Below are 20,450 nucleotides of genomic sequence, written 5' to 3' on the forward strand. Positions count from 1 at the left end.
TAACTCATAGTACTACACCTATCTCTCCATTCTTGTACATATTAATCCTTTAATCTTTGAGTATATTGTAACAAAAATAACTTTGGATTGTCAACACTTTGATCCTCCCAAAATAACCATAGCCATTTGAAAAAAGATGCACACGAACACCTGTAGCCCAATTATGATAACCTATGTTGTCATAGATCCTTAACAGTTTATAACATAATTTTACACAATGATCAGTAGAAAAATTAAGTATTCGTATCCATACTTCGTACTTATTTTTTTTTTCAAATGTCGTTTACAGACAAAAATATGGACATTTTCTATACAAGACATCTTTCGCAGACCCCACAGTAAAACTGTTCAGAACTATATAATAATATGGGTGCTACTTTGCATTATACAGTTTAAAAAAAGTTATGCTAGGTAGACAAGGTAACTGATCTAGAGAGTTAATCATTAAACTGAAGTCTTTTTTGCTTTATCTGATATATTTCTGCCATTTTATAGAAACACAATATATTTGTAAAATAGATGCCAACGAAAAGACATTTACAACTTCTATATTATCGTTACCATATTACCATTGCTTTCTTTTAGCTAGCCTACCACCTTTCTTGAGCACCAATATTTTTGTCTTTGATATAGTAACAGATTAACTTATAGTCATTACAAAATTGATGTAGAACATTTAGCTGTTTCTGTAAACCTACAACTGTATCTGACATGAGGGCAATACAATGTCATCTGCAAACATAATCATGAATAATTCAACACAACTAGCAAACAATTGTATACCACCAATTTGTTCATTACAAATAACTATTTATAACTCATTTATAAACATAGAGACCAATATCAGACTTAATATCGGAATAGGGCAGTCAATTACATTTGTTAACACTGTCCTAGTCCTAACACATGCTCTAACTTAAATATTAATTGAATGTATATCCCTATACAATTGACATTTGATACCATTTTTCTAAAAAAAAATGTGTATAATAAGATCTATCAACCGAATCAAATGCTTTTTGAAAGTCTATAAAAGCTACACATACTGATTTCTCATTCATTCTAAAATATTCTATAAAGACTGTTAAATTAATAGAATAGCAAAATTTTAATAAAGCTAACATCTAACCTTAACATTCACATAAAATATTAGAAAACCAAAATTTATGTTCTTGCACTTAATGCACGGCAAAGTCAAACGCATTAACGTTAACATATCAATCCAGAAAATACAAATGTAATTCAAACTTACCAGATGTTGCACACGTAATGTCGTTTGACCATGTTCCATTAGATTGGCATACACTTGTGTGTGTGTTTGTCTGGTAGTCAGTAACACAAGAGGTTGTAAGAACCGAACCATTTGATGATATTGACTCAATGATTCCATTATTGATGTCGATTTCTCCACATCCTGCAAGTGAAATGAAATTATCTCACAAACCATTTTACCTTATGTGTTTCACGAACTTTCCACAATAAAAGCTGGTTAGTGTTTATTAACTTAATATTAAGAAAAAGCTTTTACTTTGCCTACTGTTACTTATTATTATATATGGTTATGATCAATAATCGTTTATTTGATGTTTATTTTAAGAATTGGAAAAAGGGAGGAAGTTTATTTTTTTATATTTATGCACTTGTAAGCCGAAACTGATTAAATTTGATATGATTTTCTTAAGTTTTTGTGACTTACGATTTTTCAAGTTCCCGCCCATTAAAGATTATAACCATTTTTCTGAGAAGTCGAATATGTACCTGTGCAGATTACTCCAATGTCTTGATAATTAGAGCAAAACACATTGGGGTCAAAGCGACAATCTCGAAGGTGACTTTCATGTCCATTGCAATGAAACCTTTGAGCAAATACTGGTCCTTTACCTTGCCCATAATGTGCTCCCTTAAAGAATGATGTTGCTCTGAAATGGAAATTAATATTCTAGCATATACGTGGCCTTTGTCATTACGTTTTATCTACCATTTGAAAATGTGTTCCAAAAACAAACCTATTATGACATTAACGGAAATGTTAATGTCCGTTTAGTATACAAATGCAAAATAAAATATATGACGAAATCAATGTCAAGTGTAATCATTTGAGTGTTAAATGATTAACAAATATAGGAATTAGCACTTAAAATCGAAAAGAGTAAATAGTTTAAATATGTTATTTCAAAGACAAGTAAAATGCAAACCAAGCATTATTAACAATGTCTTTAGTTCATATTGCAGTGCCCGCTTTAATATTTAGACATATGACAGGACAACACTATGATAAATATGGCACAAGTGCAACATTGTCGCAAAATACGCCTGTGACAGAGATGTGGACATTAAAGATATGCATATAGGAGATATGCTCTGGGCAATATCGGGAATATATCTGGATCTTTTATTTTTGACCTTGTACTTGACAATATTACATGTGTCACACTTGTAGTAATGATAATTATCATTTGTGTTACAATCCATCAATAAATTATGACTAAATGGTCCTTGTACATATCTTCTGTTTTTAACTTTGACCTGTCTATATGCGCTTGACTTTGAAAGCAGGGACATGGTGTATGTGCGCAATACTTAGCCCACAATGTTGCCAAGTTTAATGTAATTCCCACGATGAATGTAGCAGTTTTCCTCTAAACAAGCATTTTTCAATTACCTCTAAATGTGTCTAGAGACCTTGTTCATGTACATGACACCGTTTCTCATAATTTTGAACATTTTTATAACGTTTCATTAGAATCCCTGCGTATAAGAGATATGCTCCGGACAAAATTTGTATATTTCATCATCTTTTGTGACCTTAACATTGCATATGTTGACCTAAATTACAAGTATCGCAACCGTAGTAATGTTCATGACAGTTTGTGTTACAATCCCTAAAAAATGATGATTAAATGGCCCTAATACAAATCATCATATTTTTACCTGAACTTTGACCTCTATGTGTGACATTGACCTTGCCTGCAGATACATAAATTTTACGCGCGACACTCTGTTTCACAATGATTCACATTTGTGCAAAATTATATTGACATCTCTCAATGTAACTTTTGCTTTGGACAAGCTTTTTTCAATAAACTCCAAATGTGATCTTAACCTAGAGACCTGGTTCATGCCCGCGACACTGCATATATTTGTGAACATTTCCGCCAGCTCGCCCATCCGCCGTAATGGACGTTCCTATGATACGACCCGTTTTTGAAAAGGCGTATGAAAAAATAGGTTATAATACTAGAAGATACTGTATTTGCATTCGTGCAATTTAAGAAAAGATACTAGTAAAAGCAAAATTGTCAAACAAAACTCCTATTCTTTTCCGCTGTTTGGGGCAAAAACGATTGGTTACCGAATTACTAAAACGTACGTCGTAAATAGTCAAAGAAATACTTAATTAGGTGATTGATTTCATAGGAAGACTACACGGGTTTCTGCAGTGGTTTTACAGTGTTTGAACGGTCGTCAGTTCGAGTCCAAGTCAAGGCAGGATTCGTTTGTGATGTATTTATATCTTTCCGTTACAAAAAGATATCGCGTATATATATTTAACAAGCTGATGAAAAGAATTGAAGAAAATATAATGAACATACGTCAGATTCAGAGTTCTGCATATAACTTTGGCGTCGTTCATGTCAAACCAGTAATCACAGATTGTTCCCCAAACACCGTCAACCTTGATCTCAACACGTCCGCTAAATGTACCATTGCCATCTACAAGTCTTACTCCAGTAATGTCCAAGTAATCGGCACCTGATTATTTATACAAGTGATAATTTTTCTTTATGATGTCTTCAAGTAAATTGTAATAGAATCGCAATTTAGTATTTGCAATAGTCTGCAGTCTATGAATTTAGCAGCTAAAAGTATACGATTCGCAAAAGCTAGCATTTGAAATAGTAGAAATACGCATTATTTCTTTAAACATTTTCTTTGAGGACTCAGTCAAAATATTTTGGATAATGTTAGAGTATATCGTAGATGATTGATAATTAAAGCTTTCGAATGCATGCGCCTTTGATGATAGTTTTTATAGTATAACATGTTAAGTAATTGTCCAAAAATTAAAAATTAAAAATAAAGAGAACTTTGAATCATATTCAAAACAGCCTTTCAATGTTTTGTTTAGAAATTGTAGATTAATTTCCAAACATTTCTCCATGCCAACTCCATGCAAGACCTGACAAAGGCAGAAAACTCATTCAAGCAAGAACATAAACAATCGACAACAATAAGACATAAACAAAATGATAAATAACATACTATAAGACAAAATTTCATACTTATTTGAAAGTTATTAACTATGTTATTGTAAGTTACCTGTTGTTGTATGGACTGACGTCAGCAGAAACAACAGCAAAAACGTTATCTTGCACATTTTAACTGTAAAATAGAAACGAATTTCTCTTTTGACTCATTATACTTTAAACACAAACACATGCATAGCAACATAAAAGTTACAAAAAAGTTATCACCTCTGAATTGACAGGAGAAAATACTTAACATGCTTTAAAGGATTTTTCTATTTGTCAATCACATAAGCATTATGCTGGTAAACTGAGCCAAATAACATGATTTTGTTTTTTGTTTAGGTTTTATCTCATCGGCATGATCAATACTGGTCACGTATGTGTTTTATCACAGATGTATAATCAAAATAAAATGCAAACTTAGACAGACAGTCATATTCAATGGAACTTTTTGATAAGTCATTAAAAGCTATTCATAAATTATATAATTAAACAGATATGTACTTTTTAGCTGCTGGATATAATGTGATATGTACTGCAAAATTAATATAGACCTCGGCTATCATATTCACCAGCTAAAAAGTCCATATTTGTATAATATACTCGTGTAATACAAAAAGAAAACGACAATGTTCACTCTATGATAAATATACTCAACAGTTAAAAGTGTGTATTATTAACAATTTTGAGTTAGCAAATAAAACATAATCATTTTGTTTTAAAACATAGTAATGTCTTATGTAATTTTTATTTTAAATATTTTACACTTTGATGAAACGAAATACCTTTCATTAGTATCTACTCCGTACGCTAATTATTAATTAAATGTCTGCATGCAAAGTTGATCGCCTAATTTATTTGCATTTTTTAATCATATACGTTTATACTCAATAAATGCGCAATTTGTTGCCAAATGATAGAAAAATATCAACCATTTCATTGGTTGTTGCCAAATGATTATAACAATATTATTGAATAAAATGTTATATTCAAAGCGGAATTTCTTTATAAATATTTGCAATTATAAGTTTCATTGGCACGTAAGAATCCATACAAGTTATGTTTGCCATACCCTTTTCACATGATGCGTGGGTAGTTGAATTCTGTGACTAACACCCGCAAAATTAAGTCTTGCACCAGCTAGACCATGAACTATTATACATATAATGATATTGAAGAAGTCTTGTAAACTACTTGATAATCATATTAACTAACTATACACTTTACATTTGAACGTTCTTTATATGGAAAGAAGCTCATGTTATCGTGATTTCAGTCCCTGATAGCTTTAAAATATTTTTCAGAAGAAATAAAAACATAAAAGAAACAAGATAACAAAAAGTTTTACAGTACCGAATAGCAAGCAATACAACATTTTATATTTTTTTATATTTTTGAAATACGGATTATCAAACAGAATGCAAAGAATTGATAAATTTTATGACTCATGGTATCTGCAGCAACAGAAACCATTATAATGCTACAATATAAAACAAAAAAACAGGGAAGAATATGCTCAAGCGGACATACTTTTGTTTGGTCTTCTCTTAAACAAGAATGCATGGTACACAATGGAATTGGACCACGGCCAAAAAGAAGTTCATATAATCTCCTGTTTGGAGATAGATATATACGAGATATTTTAAAAAATTCTATGCCTGATAAATTTCTAGCCACTGTACTGACATGTACACACGATACGTCTATACAAATATCTTCTTGAAAATTATTGACCGAGTTACAAGCGGTTTTACACAGATTACGAAACATACTTTGATCAGTGGAGGGGTGCATCATTTAGACCAAATGAAGAAAGTTGAAATCAGAGCCGTCATTAAGTTCCTCTGTAAGAAAGGGGTGTCCTCCAAGGAAATCCATAAAGACTTCATGGATACACTTGGGACGGGGTCCTCCTTCTATAGCACTGTGTAAAAATGGGCTGCTAAATGAAAGAAGGGAAAGGAGAGGATTGGAGACGAGGCGCAGCTTAGGCGGCCAAAAGAGGCCACCAACGACGAAACTGCCAAAGCTGTGGACGATATGGTCATATGCGATAAAAGGTGAGACCTGCGAAGCATTGCTTAGGAAGCGGGTATAATCTTTGGTTTCAGACTGATGTCTATGGCATGTCAAAGATTTCCACTAGATGGGTTCCCGGACAGTTGACTGACAAACGGACAAGGCTTGACATTTCAAGATATCTTTTGTCTCGCTACGCTACAAGGATGAACCTGATTTTATCTACCGGAACTCAGGATTAAACATTACTTCGATCCAGAATCCAAATGCATGCAGTGGAAGCACCCTGGCTCACCCCCTCCGACGAAATTCAAGAGAGTGCCATCAGCAGGGAAGATGATGACTTCAATTTTTTGGAAACGTAAGGGGATAATCATAATTTACTATCTTGAGCAAGGTTGTACCATAAACGGTACGTACTCTGCAGACAAACTGACACGTCTGCGTTAAGAAATCGCGCGTAAAATGAGGGGCAAACTGCCTCAAAGCGTTCTGCTCCTGCACGACAATGCTCCAGTTCGTGGTAGACGTTTTGGAAGCAATGAAGGTGTCATGGAGGCATTCAATGAGTTCTTTTCGGACCAAAATAGAGAGTTCTATTTTGAAGTGTTAAACAAGTTGGAGAAAAGGTGGGCAAAGTGCAATGATGAAGAGGGTGATTATATGGATAAGTAAGGCCATTAGTTGGGTTCGCTGACTACCGAAAGTTCATCGGGCCAAGAACTTTTTCATCAATCCTCGTATATGCTCCACTATTTTTTTTACATTTTAGAAGTCATTAATTATTCAAAGGATATGTTTATTTTGTGCAGTATGCTAGATAAAATTTAAAAGTATCTCACTGAACTGACAAAAGCAGTTTTTTTTATTTTACGAAACGCAAATTTGTTAATTAAAAAAAGCTATGTTATGAAATGAAAATGTTTATCTATTTGGAAAAACAACCAAATACAAAAATGTGTCATTGTTATATTTCTTTGACTTATATAAGTTATAGCACAAGTGGAACGAGGAGATGCAACAAAAATGTAAGATCAAACAAAAAAATCCTTAATAATAATCACTCCGTGACAAAAAAGTATGAAAGGTAAAAAAAATGAAAATGTTAGCCCTATATTTCACTTGAATCCAGCAGACACACGCGGCAAAAATTAAATATATCAAAACGGCATAAAGTAAAAATTATACTGATATACTGATATCCTGACAAAAAGTTCATTTCTTATTTTACTTTTTGAATGCAAATATGCTCGTTAATTATTCTTTTTTGATTTTATTAATGTTTATTGACATTTTATTTTCAGTAAAAACATTGCAAATATCAGTTAAAATAATTATAACCTGCTGATAAAAGAATACAAAAATTTACATTTAAAGATTCATGAGCAGCGTCTTCGTGACAAAATTAACTAGATCTACCTATGATTTTTATTGTAATTAATATACCATTAAACAGTTAATGAAAATATATATGTAAATATTTAATGCTCACAGCACATATCTAGTACTAGTTGTTTCATTTATTTTAAGAGACTTACGCACATATGTAAGTTGACACCTTGCATGAGATTAGTGCATATTTCAGAAACAAACCGTACAATTGTACGGTGTTCCGTTTAAACAATCGTATTTGATTTTATTTCGTGTGTACCCGCGATGCACGATGGTACGATGGTGAAAACGCAATGGTACGATGGTATGATGGTAAAAAAACGATGGTACGATGATGAAAACGCGATGGTACGATGGTGAAATCGCGATAGCGCGATAGTACGATGGTGAAAATGCGATGTTATTTCGCGTTTCACCATCGTACCATATCGAGTTCACCATCGTACCATCACGTTTTCAACATCGTGCCATCGCACCATCGCGCCATCGTGTTTTCGCCATCGTACCAGCTCGATTTCACCATCGTACCATCGCGTTTTCACCATCGTGCCATCGCACCATCGCGCAATCGTGTTTTTACCATCGTTACAGCGCGTTTTCACCAACGTACCATCGCGTTTTCACCATCGTGCCATCACGTTTTCACCATCGTACCATCGCGTTTTTACCATCGTGCCATCGCGTGTTCACCACCGTGCCATCCGTTTTCACCATCGTGCCATCGTGTTTTCACTATCGTACTATCGCGTATTCACCATCGTGCCATCGTGTTTTCACCATTGTACCATCGCGCTTTCATCATCGTACCGTCGCGATTTCACCATCGTACCATCGAGCTTTCACCATAGTACCATCGCCATTTTACCATTGTACCATCGCGTTTTCATCATCGTGCCATCGCCTTCTGGTGGACATGCGCACTGAACATTTGTAACAACAATGGATGAATGGACTATGTATTATGTGAGAGGCTATATGTATCGAGACATGTTCAATATAGTGAGGCTTAAAATGGGATTTGATCTCAGGTAAACTACAAGAAAAGCATTGATGCAAAGCATCACAGGGCGTCCAAGCAAGAAATGCAGCAAGTGAAGATGAACTAGTACACATATGATGACAAGATATTCTTATAAACTACCAGAAATGTATATCACTTATGAATGAGCGGACGAAAAACATTGTTCATTATGAACTTTGATTGGCATGCTAGAGATTAGAATATTACTTGTTATTTCTTTATGATCGTGGTTATTAATAGCAACGGATATACATGTATGCAATCATTTATATTCCATATGTGTAACGCATGATCAACACGTACCACACCTTTGTAATTGTCCCTTATTATGTTATCGCTATTAGCTTTTTTTTTTTTTTTGATGCGTTTATGTAAGGTCACCGCCGGAAAGCCCATATGGGCGACCGTACACTCAAGTCGGGTCATCCTAAAGCGTCCCGCCGAGATTTTTCGTCGATTTTTTTCCAGCTTTATTGGTGGAGGAAGACCCAAGGTGCCCCTCCGGGCATTATTTCAGGCACGAGCGGGCACCTGGGTAGAACCACCGACCTTCCGTAAGCCAGCTGGATGGCTTCCTCACATGAAAGATTTCGACCCGAGTGAGGATCGAACCTACAGTGGTGATGGACCTGTGATCTCAAGTCAACGACTTTAACCACTCGGCCACGGAGGCCCCATCGCTATTAGCGAAGACCCCCTCTCAAGGTATCTGTTCACACTTTAAGTTAGTAAAAATATGACACTGGTTATATTACCATGTTGATCATGTTGAGCATAATTGTTTATTATACAATAATTGTAATATCTATTAATTTTTATAAAAAAAAAAATACAAATTTTATATTGACCGACGATTATAAGTCAAAGCTTAACTGGAAAAAGTCAGTAAATTATGGTTTATCTTTTAATATATAATATTGTTTATTTTTAAACCATGTACATGACCCTTTGTATTTAATCACTGTTACCGGATCGTTGATTTTTTTTATTTCTTTTAATTGCTATCGAATGTTAAGTTGTACATGTAACTCTATATGATAGCATTACTTTTTTTGCTTTCATATGGGTCCGTACTACATACCTTTTTAAAAAGACTTCTCCTCTGAAACTACTTATATCTGGGCCCGCATTTGGGGTTATGCGTTTTCCTTATATGTATGTAGTAATTAATTCTAAACTTCTTAAATTTCGTGAAATTATATTGAACAATTCAAATGTAAAATAAATGCCTCATTTGAGATTATTCTTTTAAACCATGTTATTTTTAATGACATGATAAAGGCAAAAATATTTATCATCGGCAAGCCGCCCTCAACATAGATTTTTACAATAACGGAAGACTTACTTTTTACATTTCCTTGCCAAATAAAGTCATAAAACATTTTATTTAATACACTGATTACATCTTCAGAATTGTTTGGTAGTGAAATGTACTTTCTGCAGCATATCCCAAACATGCTCAATTAGATTTTAATCTGGGGACCTCGCTGAACAATCCATGCGGACTATAGTTGCCCCCTCAAGATATCGGATAGCGAATAGAGTAAATATATATATATCGTAAATTCTAGTACACTAGTTACTTTTGCAAAAGAAGGATCAATATTTTCTCTTTTATACATTTACTATTAATAGATTTAAGAAAAGTTGCTATTTATAGATATACCGTAAAAGTATTTTTTAAAAAAACGAGTCAATACCAATTACCAAATAACGAATATTAAGTTTCTTCTTTACACTGAATCAAATTTAAAAGTCATAACTGCTTGACTTGATTTTGACAGTCAAAACACTCATTTACATTGTATAGATAGACGAAGTTATTATCATGTTCAATATATCCATTCATAACAGGTCAACTTGATAAGATATTCTATTTTACCCTTTGTATTTGATCACTATTACCGTATCGTTGAGCTTTTTTATTTCTTTTAATTGCTATCGAATGTTAAGTTGTAACTCTATATGATAGCATTATATTTTTGCTTTCATATGCGTCCGTTCTTCATACTTTTTTTTAAAACGACTTCTCCTCTTAAACTACTTATATCTGGGCCCGCATTTGGGTTTATGCGTTTTCCTTATATGTATATAGTAATTAATTCTTAACTTCTTAAATTTCGTGAAATTATATTGAACAATTCCAATGTAAAATAAATGCCTCATTTGAGATTATTCTTTTAAACCATGTTATTTTAAATGACATGATAAAGGCAGAAATATTTATCATCTGCAAGCCGTCCTCAGCATAGTTTTTTACAATAACGGAAGACTTACTTTTTACATTTCCTTGCCAAATAAAGTCATAGAACATTTTATTTAATACACTGATTAAATCTTCAGAACGGTTTGGTAGTGAAATGAATAAATGATTTTGAGATGAAATCAAAAGAGATTTAATTACAGCATTTTTACCTATTGGTGTGAGAATTCTTTTTATCAAATTTTGAATAACCTTTCGGATATTTTTCTATTATTTCGCTTTAGTTTTAATCTATAATTTTACTTAAGTCAAGATGACAATTTATGCCTAACATTTTAAATTTCCATCTTGTTTTTATACTGTTCTGAGAATATTTCATTTTCCTTATCCACAAAACCTTAGTTTTATCAAAAGTAACAGTAAGTCCCGATAGTTGTGCAAAATCTGACAAGATTTCCAAAGATTTATTTAAAGACGTTCTTGATCCATCTAAAATCATTGTTGTGTCATCTGCAAATTGTGACAATTTATGTTCTACATTGTTAATGTATATTCCTTTAATCATCTTATTATTTCTTATTTTTAAAGCTAGAATTTCAGCACAAGATATAAAAATATAACTTGAAAAAGGATTTCCTTTTCGGCAGCCTCTACTTATTTTTACAAAATTTGATAAAAAACCACATTGATGAACAGCAGGAGTTGCATCTTTATATGAAATTTTTTATAGACAGAGTATTCTGTACACATGACTAAGAGAGTGAATCAAAAGCTTTTTCAAAATCCATTAAAAGGAAAAGTCCAGGAATGTTATTTTCTTCAGTATACTGCATGATATCATAGATAAGACGGGTATTTTCTCAAATATATCTTCCTTTGATGAAACCTGTTTTATCTTAATTTATTAGTTTATCTAGAGTAAGTTTAATTCGATTTGCTATGTAACCTGAAGCAATTTTGTGTACCGTATTAAGAAGTGTTGTAGGTCTCAAATTTTTCACGAATTGTTTAAGTTTATTTTCTTTTGGAATACATGTTATTTACACCTTGTGTTTGGGTTACTGACAATTTATTTGAAGTATAAGCATCATTGATAGCTCTTACCACAAAAAGACCTTAATCTTTCCAGAAAACCTTATAAAACTCTGCACTAAAGCCTGATGTCCCCGGGCTTTTATTATTTGCCATATTTTGTGTAACTTTAATAGCTTCTTCATAACTTATACAGCCTTCATATTATTGGATTCCGATTCACTTAAAACCGGTGCTTCTTTATTTTACACAAATTGTTAAAATTGATCATTTGCATCATCTGACGACTTTTTACTGAAAAGAGTTCTATAAAAATCTTCAATTTCTTTAAATATTAACGTTTGATCATTTAGAATACTACCGTCGTCTTTTCGAATCTTATATATAGTCTTAATTATGTAACTATGTTTTTCGAAACCGCCAAAAAAATTGAAGGTTTTTCTCCTTCTAACATCCATTTTGCTGTTGACCTTATAATAAAACCTTGAAGCCGAATATTATTAAGTTCTTTTAAATTATTTTGCAATTCTTGCAATCGGTTAAGTTTATCGTCTGACAAGTTTGATTTGATTTCATGTAATTCATTTATTATACTTTTTTCATAATTTCTTTCTTTTTATGCCCCCACAGAGTGGGAGCAAATAGCGTTGCACTTGTCCGTCCGAGTGTCCGTCCGTACGTACGTACGTCTGTCCGTACGTCCCGAAATCTTGTGAACGCAACTCCTCTTAAACCGGATGGCAGATTTTGCTTAAACTTTCAGGGATGAACAACCTTAATGTGTAGATGGTAGTAAAGGAAGGAATGTTTGCTGCGACCAAATTTAACAGAATTATGGCCCTTTGTTGATTTTTTCACTATATACCATATAGAAATTTTGTGAACGCAACTCCTCTTAAACCAAATGGCAGATTTTGCTTAAACTTCCAGGGATGTATAACCTTAATGTGTAGATGGTAGTAAAGGAAGGAATTTTTGCTGCGACCAAATTTAGGAGAATTATGGCCCTTTGTTGATTTTTTCACTATATACCATATAGAAATTTTGTGAACGCAACTCCTCTTAAACCGAATGGCAGATTTTGCTTAAACTTTCTAGGATGAACAACCATAATGTCTAGATGGTAGTAAAGGAAGGAATTTTTGCTGCGATCAAATTTAAGAGAATTTTGGCCCTTTGTTGATTTTTTCACTATATACCATATAGAAATTTTGTGAACGCAACTCCTCTTAAACCAAATGGCAGATTTTGCTTAAACTTTCAGGGATGAACACCCTTAATGTGTAGATGGTAGTAAAGGAAGGAATGTTTGCTGCGACCAAATTTAACAGAATTATGGCCCTTTGTTGATTTTTTCACTATATACCATATAGAAATTTTGTGAACGCAACTCCTCTTAAACCAAATGGCAGATTTTGCTTAAACTTTCAGGGATGAATAACCTTAATGTGTAGATGGTAGTAAAGGAAGGAATTTTTGTTGCGACCAAATTTAAAAGAATTATGGCGCTTTGTTGATTTTTTCACTATATACCATATAGAAATTTTGTGAACGCAACTCCTCTTAAACCGAATGGCAGATTTTGCTTAAACTTCCTTGAATGAACTACCTTAATGTCTAGATGGTAGTAAAGGAAGGAATTTTTGCTGCGATCAAATTTAACAGAATTATGGCCCTTTGTTGATTTTTTCACTATATACCATATAGAAATTTTGTGAACGCAACTCCTCTTAAACCAAATGGCAGATTTTGCTTAAACTTTCAGGGATGAACACCCTAAATGTGTAGATGGCAGTAAAGGAAGGAATGTTTGCTGCAACCAAATTTAAGAGAATTATGGCCCTTTGTTGATTTTTTCACTATATACTATGTAGAAATTTTGTGAACGCAACTCCTCTTAAACCGTATGGCAGATTTTGCTTAAACTTTCAGGGATGAACACCCTAAATGTGTAGATGGCAGTAAAGGAAGGAATGTTTGCTTCAACCAAATTTAAGAGAATTATGGCCCTTTGTTGATTTTTTCACTATATACTATGTAGAAATTTTGTGAACGCAACTCCTCTTAAACCGTATGGCAGATTTTGCTTAAACTTTCAGGGATGAACAACCTTAATGTGTAGATGGTAGTCAAGGAAGGAATTGTTGCTGCGACCAAATTTAACAGAATTATGTCCCTTTGTTGATTTTTTCACTATATACCATATAGAAATTTTGTGAACGCAACTCCTCTTAAATCAAATTGCAAATTTTGCTCAAACTTCCAGGGATGACTAACCTTAATGTGTAGATGGTAGTAAAGGAAGGAATTTTTGCTGCGTCCAAATTTAACAGAATTATGGCCCTTTGTTGATTTTTTCACTATATACCATATAGAAATTTTGTGAACGCAACTCCTCTTAAACCGAATGGCAGATTTTGCTTAAACTTCCTGGGATGAACTACCTTAATGTGTAGATGGTAGTAAAGGAAGGAATTTTTGCTGCGATCAAATTTAACAGAATTATGGCCCTTTGTTGATTTTTTCACTATATACCATATAGAAATTTTGTGAACGCAACTCCTCTTAAACCAAGTGGCAGATTTTGCTTAAACTTTCAGGGATGAACAACCTTAATGTGTAGATGGTAGTAAAGGAAGGAATTTTTGCTGCGACCAAATTTAAGAGAATTATGGCCCTTTGTTGATTTTTTCACTATATACCATATACATGTTGTCAGTGGGGGCATCCGTGTCCTTTGGACACAGTTCTAGTTTTTAGTTGACTGCAGTAAGATATAGCTGTCCCTCTCAGTTCCATTAAAAGTGTTTCTAAAAACAACATTGATAAAAAAAGAATTGCAACTCCCCGTGAATTGAATGTTCATTCACTATTCCGTTCACAGTATATATTTTTATTATATTTTTATACATATTTAACGTTAAGTGTGTATCTTGTAAACAGTAAATACTACAATTTTTTGCTTCAAAAAAAATCTAAATAACTCAATTCTCTTTATTGAACCGTTAAGACCTCTACAATTCAAAGATAGGACATTAAGGCTACTTGAATTTATCTAAAACGTATATTTGAAAAAGAACAAATACATGTTTCAAGGAAGGTTATGTCAATTAAAACACAAACAAATCATTAAATCATACATACATAAATACATACATACATACATACATACATACATACATACATACATACATACATACATACATACATACATACATACATACATACATACATACATACATACATACATACATACATACATACATACATACATACATACATACATACATACATACATACATACATACATACATACATACATAAACAGATACAGACAAACACACACATATATACAAAATAAACACAGAAGGGGCAATTGTTCCCAGTAGAAAACTTGAGAAAAATAAATAAATCACTTATACACTGGATATATTTTTCATTTTGTTTAAATGCAACAAAGTGAGAGTAAAATGAACCCAGGTGGCTGGGCTATTCTTGTTTTTTTGTGTATAAACAAGTGCTTCAAAAACACTGCCTTCTTTTAACCAGAATAATTTCGTTGAAATAGATATAGCTTAAATTTAAAAAAAAATAATTTGAAAAATCACCGGCTCGGGCAGAACTCAACATTTCAATATTATCTGGATATATTTTTGTATTTTCTGATCGAAGATCAGAATTTATAAAGCTGACATTCAATCTCTGACACATCGCTTAACGACAAACCTAACAACAAGTAGTTCTCAAAACAGCTTTAAACTAGCGATTTAAAAGAAGCAAATATTTTTATATTGTTACAAGTATTCAACAAATCACAACGCATTCAAAGTTTAAAAGTAGCGCTGGCTTATAGAACTGACAATAAATGCACAATCACAAATACGCGGATGAATATGATTTTAATAAATGAAAATGCTATTTTAGCAATGTCGACTACCGAATACTTCAGATAAATCTGACTGTCGAGTAGTGGAATATATACATGTCGGATTGTTTTGGCGAAAAGATTTTCGCTAAATTATTTACATCAATGTTAAACAACGGGCTTATTGTGAACAAAATACCTCAAAATTTATAAGGAGGATTACAAACCCGAAATGCAATAGAAATTCTAAATTTAGAATTTGTTGATTTTATTCAATAATCAGACAAGCCACACAAACACGAACATTTAGTAATTTAATTTAACTGCAAACGTTTCGGCTATATGCCTTCATCAGTGCAAAACATAATAAAATTACCGGAAGCGACGTCATAACGGAACACGCGTTAAACGCGCGAAAAACGTTATGGCGTTTAGCGGCAAAACTATGATAACATGTAGAAACAAATATTTATGCTATAAATAAAGCTGGTACATGAATTAAAATGGATCAACAGTGATACAGATGTCTATTAGATTTTATTGATTTTATTCAGGCTTTCTTGGTATAACTTCCCTGTGGTGCAGGGATAATTTAGTGTGTGAGAGGTCTGGGGTTCAAACCCCAGTCGAGGTAGCTATTTTTTAAGTGTCTTTGTTAAGGAAGTAGCCACGATATGCAAGGATAAAGTGTGGCTGTCATAAAATAAATGAACATTAATGATTTTTGATGCAACTTTAGTCATGCAAAATTCCGTATGTATCAAACTCTGGTGTCCTGCTAGATGAATTATAGTACATAAAAATAAACTTATACAGGAAAATACATACAGATATACAGTACGATTTATATTGAAAAGATCAGAAAATACCACAAAGCTTGCAGCCCTTTGATTGTAGTTCGTAAACAACCGCAAGTGTGCTCATGTGGCGGCTATAATGGAACCTGCAATCTGACCGCTAGATTCCCATCATTTCAACTAAAAATGATTTACCATAACAATAATGGGCAAAGGAAAATAAATGGACTTTTGAAAGGGGATTATAAGTTATTATGCCCCCACTAACACAACAAAAATCTTCAAGAATCGAAATTTTAACATCTTTGATTGAATTTACAGGTTCTTTTTACGTCCGTGAAAAAGACATATTAAGGCAACCACACGAAACAAACAATGTAGGCGTGACATAATAATAGAAAAAAACCCGCAAAATGTGTTTGTAAAAGAAAACCCAACAAAAAATATGTGACGTCCATGATGCCTGTGTCACGGTTCAGAACTGTTCACTAATTTAGGGGAGATGATGTGTAAGCCGCCGGATAGCTCAGTCGGTAGAGCCGCGGTAAGGTATACCGAGGGTCCCGGGTTCGAGTCCCGGTCAGGCTGCACATTTTTCTCACCCTGTGACATTTGGCGGCCCAACGTGGGCCGTGACTGATATAGCTCAGAGTTTAATTTACATTGCTCTGTAACTCTGTGAAATTCGAGGACGAATTTCAACATAACAGGGGAGTATGTCACGGTTCAGAACTGTTCACTTATTTAGGGGAGATGATGTGTAAGCGGCCGGATAGCTCAGTCGGTAGAGCCGCGGTACGGTATTCTGAGGGTCCCGGGTTCAAGTCCCGGTCAGGCTGTACATTTTTCTCACCCTGTGACACCTGCTAAATACAGAATACATTAACTTAAATGTTAGGTATATTAGAATATATAACTTACGGTAAAGCGTCTTCTTTAATCCATTTATGGTGTTTTCAATCAAGTGGTATTGACATCTTGCAAAAGGTTCATCTTTACTATTCTTTCATGTCCACTGTTTTAATGGAAACGAATATAACAATCTTGTCCAAAATAAATTAGTACAATGGATTGCCTCGTTTTCTTCAATTTAAATACTTTGAATCACAAGTTTCAACGTTATTATAATCGCGCGGTTGAAGAAGCCACTTGCCTGTTCGCCAATGAAAATTCAACAAATCATACCTGAAACAATACAATATCAAAATTAATGGCCTATCTATAGATAAAGCGTATGAATGAATTAGAGAAAAAAATATTTAAAAAAGAATATTATGTTTCTGTTTGGCTTTTTACAATCATTCAAATGGTGATTTCACAAGGTTGATCATTATATTAATCGATTTTATTAATATGCTTGTAATTGATCAGATTTCCTTAAGAAAAGAAACTTGAGATAATGTGTTAAGATTGCTGTCCGGTCCGACACTTTTGTTTAATACTTCATTTGTGCAAATAATCAATCATGTAATTGTTTCATTTTCTTTAAACTGCTTTGTTACAATCTTACATTAAAGATACAAGATACAGAAAATAGAGCCTAGTTCTGCAAACATTATCGTTTCAATAAATAGTTAGTTTGTTTATAATTTAAACAGTGAGTGAACCAAAGATATATGTGAAATAAATATTTTGTGGGTCGCATATCGATTTATCTATTTATCAATGTCTGCCAAATTATTCGTTTTTATCAAACAAGTAATGATCTTGTTTTTTTTTAACTTTTGTAGATTTATAATAAAAATAAAGAAATAGGGGTACAACTCCCTTGCATTTGTATGCTCAATGGTACCTGATATTGTAGCCGTAGCGACAACATCAAACAATAGCAAATGACACATTAAAATCTCTAAATACGAGGGCTGATTGATAAATTCGCGGAATTATCCTCTAAAAACCAAATGACTTTATTGAATTACATGAAAACTCGAATAGAGGTAAGCCAAAATGTTTGCAATTACATTTCCATATTGCCAAATATATTTCAAAATTTTCCTACGATTACACCGTGTCCAAAGCAACCACTGTCCTGTGACTAGAAGCACGCTGTATTTTAAAGTATACATGATATAATATAAATGTCACTGCGGGAAGAAAATTTAAGCAAATTTGGCGCTAACGCGTGTAACATGAGTGTGACGTCTTGACGTCATTTCCTGTAAATTTTAAGACGATGTGTTGAACGGTTGTTTAGCATCAGCGTTAACCTCGATGTCTAACAAAAGGCAAATTACGTCAGCAGACGACATTGAATTACGCCCTGTTGTCAAGTTTTGTGTGGGACTGAAACTTTCACCGAGCGAAATTCTTAAAAAGATAGAAAATTCGGAAACAGTGCTTACTGGTGGAAAGACATATGTGTATAAATGCCATGGGCGGTTTAGTGAAGGAATAACATCCGTGTATGATGACAAAAGAAATGGTCCGCCGACGTCTACAGTTACTGTTGGAAACATAGCCTTAGTGAAGGAACTGAGGGGCCACCTATTTGAAACATCATTTGAGCTACGCACCAGGGCGCGCGAGATAGTTTAGAAATTTGTTACCACCGAGGGTAATTACGTTGAAAAATTGAACCGGACATGAGACTTTGACGTTTAGGTGACTTCAGAGTGTGACAACGTCGTATCGGCATGCTTCATGTGTAGAATAGTGTAGTGTTTTGATGTTGCAGCATGTAAACTTTATTGTTCAATATATCTCAATGATTTATTTGGCTTTTTGTCAGTCGAGAGTAAAGGTATCTCGTGGTGTAATTTATTTGTTAGTTTTTCTTTTAATGTTTAAGAAATAATACAATTTCGCGAATTTATCAATAAGCCCTCGTATAACCCTCATTTATGTTTATGACTTGCTTTTTGGTCTAACATTCGTATTTGCACACAGTTAAGTTAATGCTTTAAATGGTACATGTATTGACATATAAGAGTATTGTTATGAACAATTTAAAGAATTTAGAAAAAACGTATTCCCCTATAGTTAATTGTTTTCTACCTACGACTGGTATGTTGGGCCACATATTGCTATCGACATATAGGTTTAGAACTTTATCGTTACGCTCCAAGGAATAAAGCACTTATTCGTTATTCTAACACGACCCGCATATTTCCCTATTAAACAAAGAACAACCGAAAGTGTGTGTTATTGTGCAATAAAATCACTGTTTGACGTTCTATATTTAGACATGTGACGTAATCATTATACACATGACGTAACCACTAAAATGTGACGCGCTGAAAATAAGTACGGAAACAAACCAGGCGCAATTTAGCTTAATATCATGTACGGCAGCATTTATTTGATGTTGTCTTGTTAGAATCGAAATATTATATCCAAATCGGTGATTGTATCTCTTGCTAACATCACTGTTTGTCGTTCGGATGCGCATCATTATATCCTTATTATCATTATAATTCCTCGCATCCGAACTCCAAACAGTGATGCTATTGAGCGATAAAATCACTGTTTGGGATATATTATTTCTTAAATAAAATGCATCGACTTCGTGAATTATGCCTATACGAATAAAACTACCCGTCATGTCATTTGTTAACATAATTAAAACAATATTGTCACCGTGTCAAAATGTTAACTTGTATTGTCATCATCATAATTATCATCATCAAAGTCTAAAAACCATCAACTGCATCGCCATCAACATCACAATTATTTAACTATCATCTCGCCGTCAAAGTCGTCCCCAAAATTATAAAAAATTTTTTATCTCTATATTTGAATTTATAGTTATCATTAAAATCATAATATACATGCCCTAATAATAATAATAATAATAACAATAAACAAAAAAAACATTATTAATAATAATCATCGTCACTAACAAAATCATCATCACGTCTTTCATTATTTAAAT

At 33.3% G+C, this 20,450-nt stretch overlaps 1 protein-coding gene across 1 annotated transcript; it reads right to left on the minus strand.

Moving 5' to 3' along the window:
* Positions 1–694: 694 nt before the first annotated feature.
* LOC132724537 (scavenger receptor cysteine-rich type 1 protein M130-like) lies at positions 695–17,792 on the minus strand. The gene is made up of 6 exons (XM_060709404.1): positions 17,501–17,792; positions 4,321–4,383; positions 3,594–3,753; positions 1,759–1,919; positions 1,253–1,414; positions 695–732 (listed from the first exon to the last, which is right to left on the minus strand). Exons 2-6 carry the CDS (start codon positions 4,376–4,378, stop codon positions 695–697), a joined length of 579 nt encoding a protein of 192 aa, XP_060565387.1. The 5' UTR covers positions 4,379–4,383; positions 17,501–17,792.
* Between the last annotated feature and the right edge of the window lie 2,658 nt (positions 17,793–20,450).

This window comes from Ruditapes philippinarum, unplaced genomic scaffold (assembly GCF_026571515.1).
Source record: "Ruditapes philippinarum isolate M1 unplaced genomic scaffold, ASM2657151v2 ctg18267_1_1_1_1, whole genome shotgun sequence".
Lineage (NCBI taxonomy): Eukaryota > Metazoa > Mollusca > Bivalvia > Venerida > Veneridae > Ruditapes > Ruditapes philippinarum.

Coding starts and splice junctions, on each gene's coding strand:
- LOC132724537 (XM_060709404.1), bottom strand. CDS start 4,378: ATGTGCAAGATAACGTTTTTGCTGTTGTTTCTGCTGACGTCAGTCCAT. Junction 1,920..3,593: donor TGCAGAACTCTGAATCTGAC/GTATGTTCATTA, acceptor TTTCCATTTCAG/AGCAACATCATTCTTTAAGG. Junction 1,415..1,758: donor CATTGGAGTAATCTGCACAG/GTACATATTCGA, acceptor TTTCACTTGCAG/GATGTGGAGAAATCGACATC.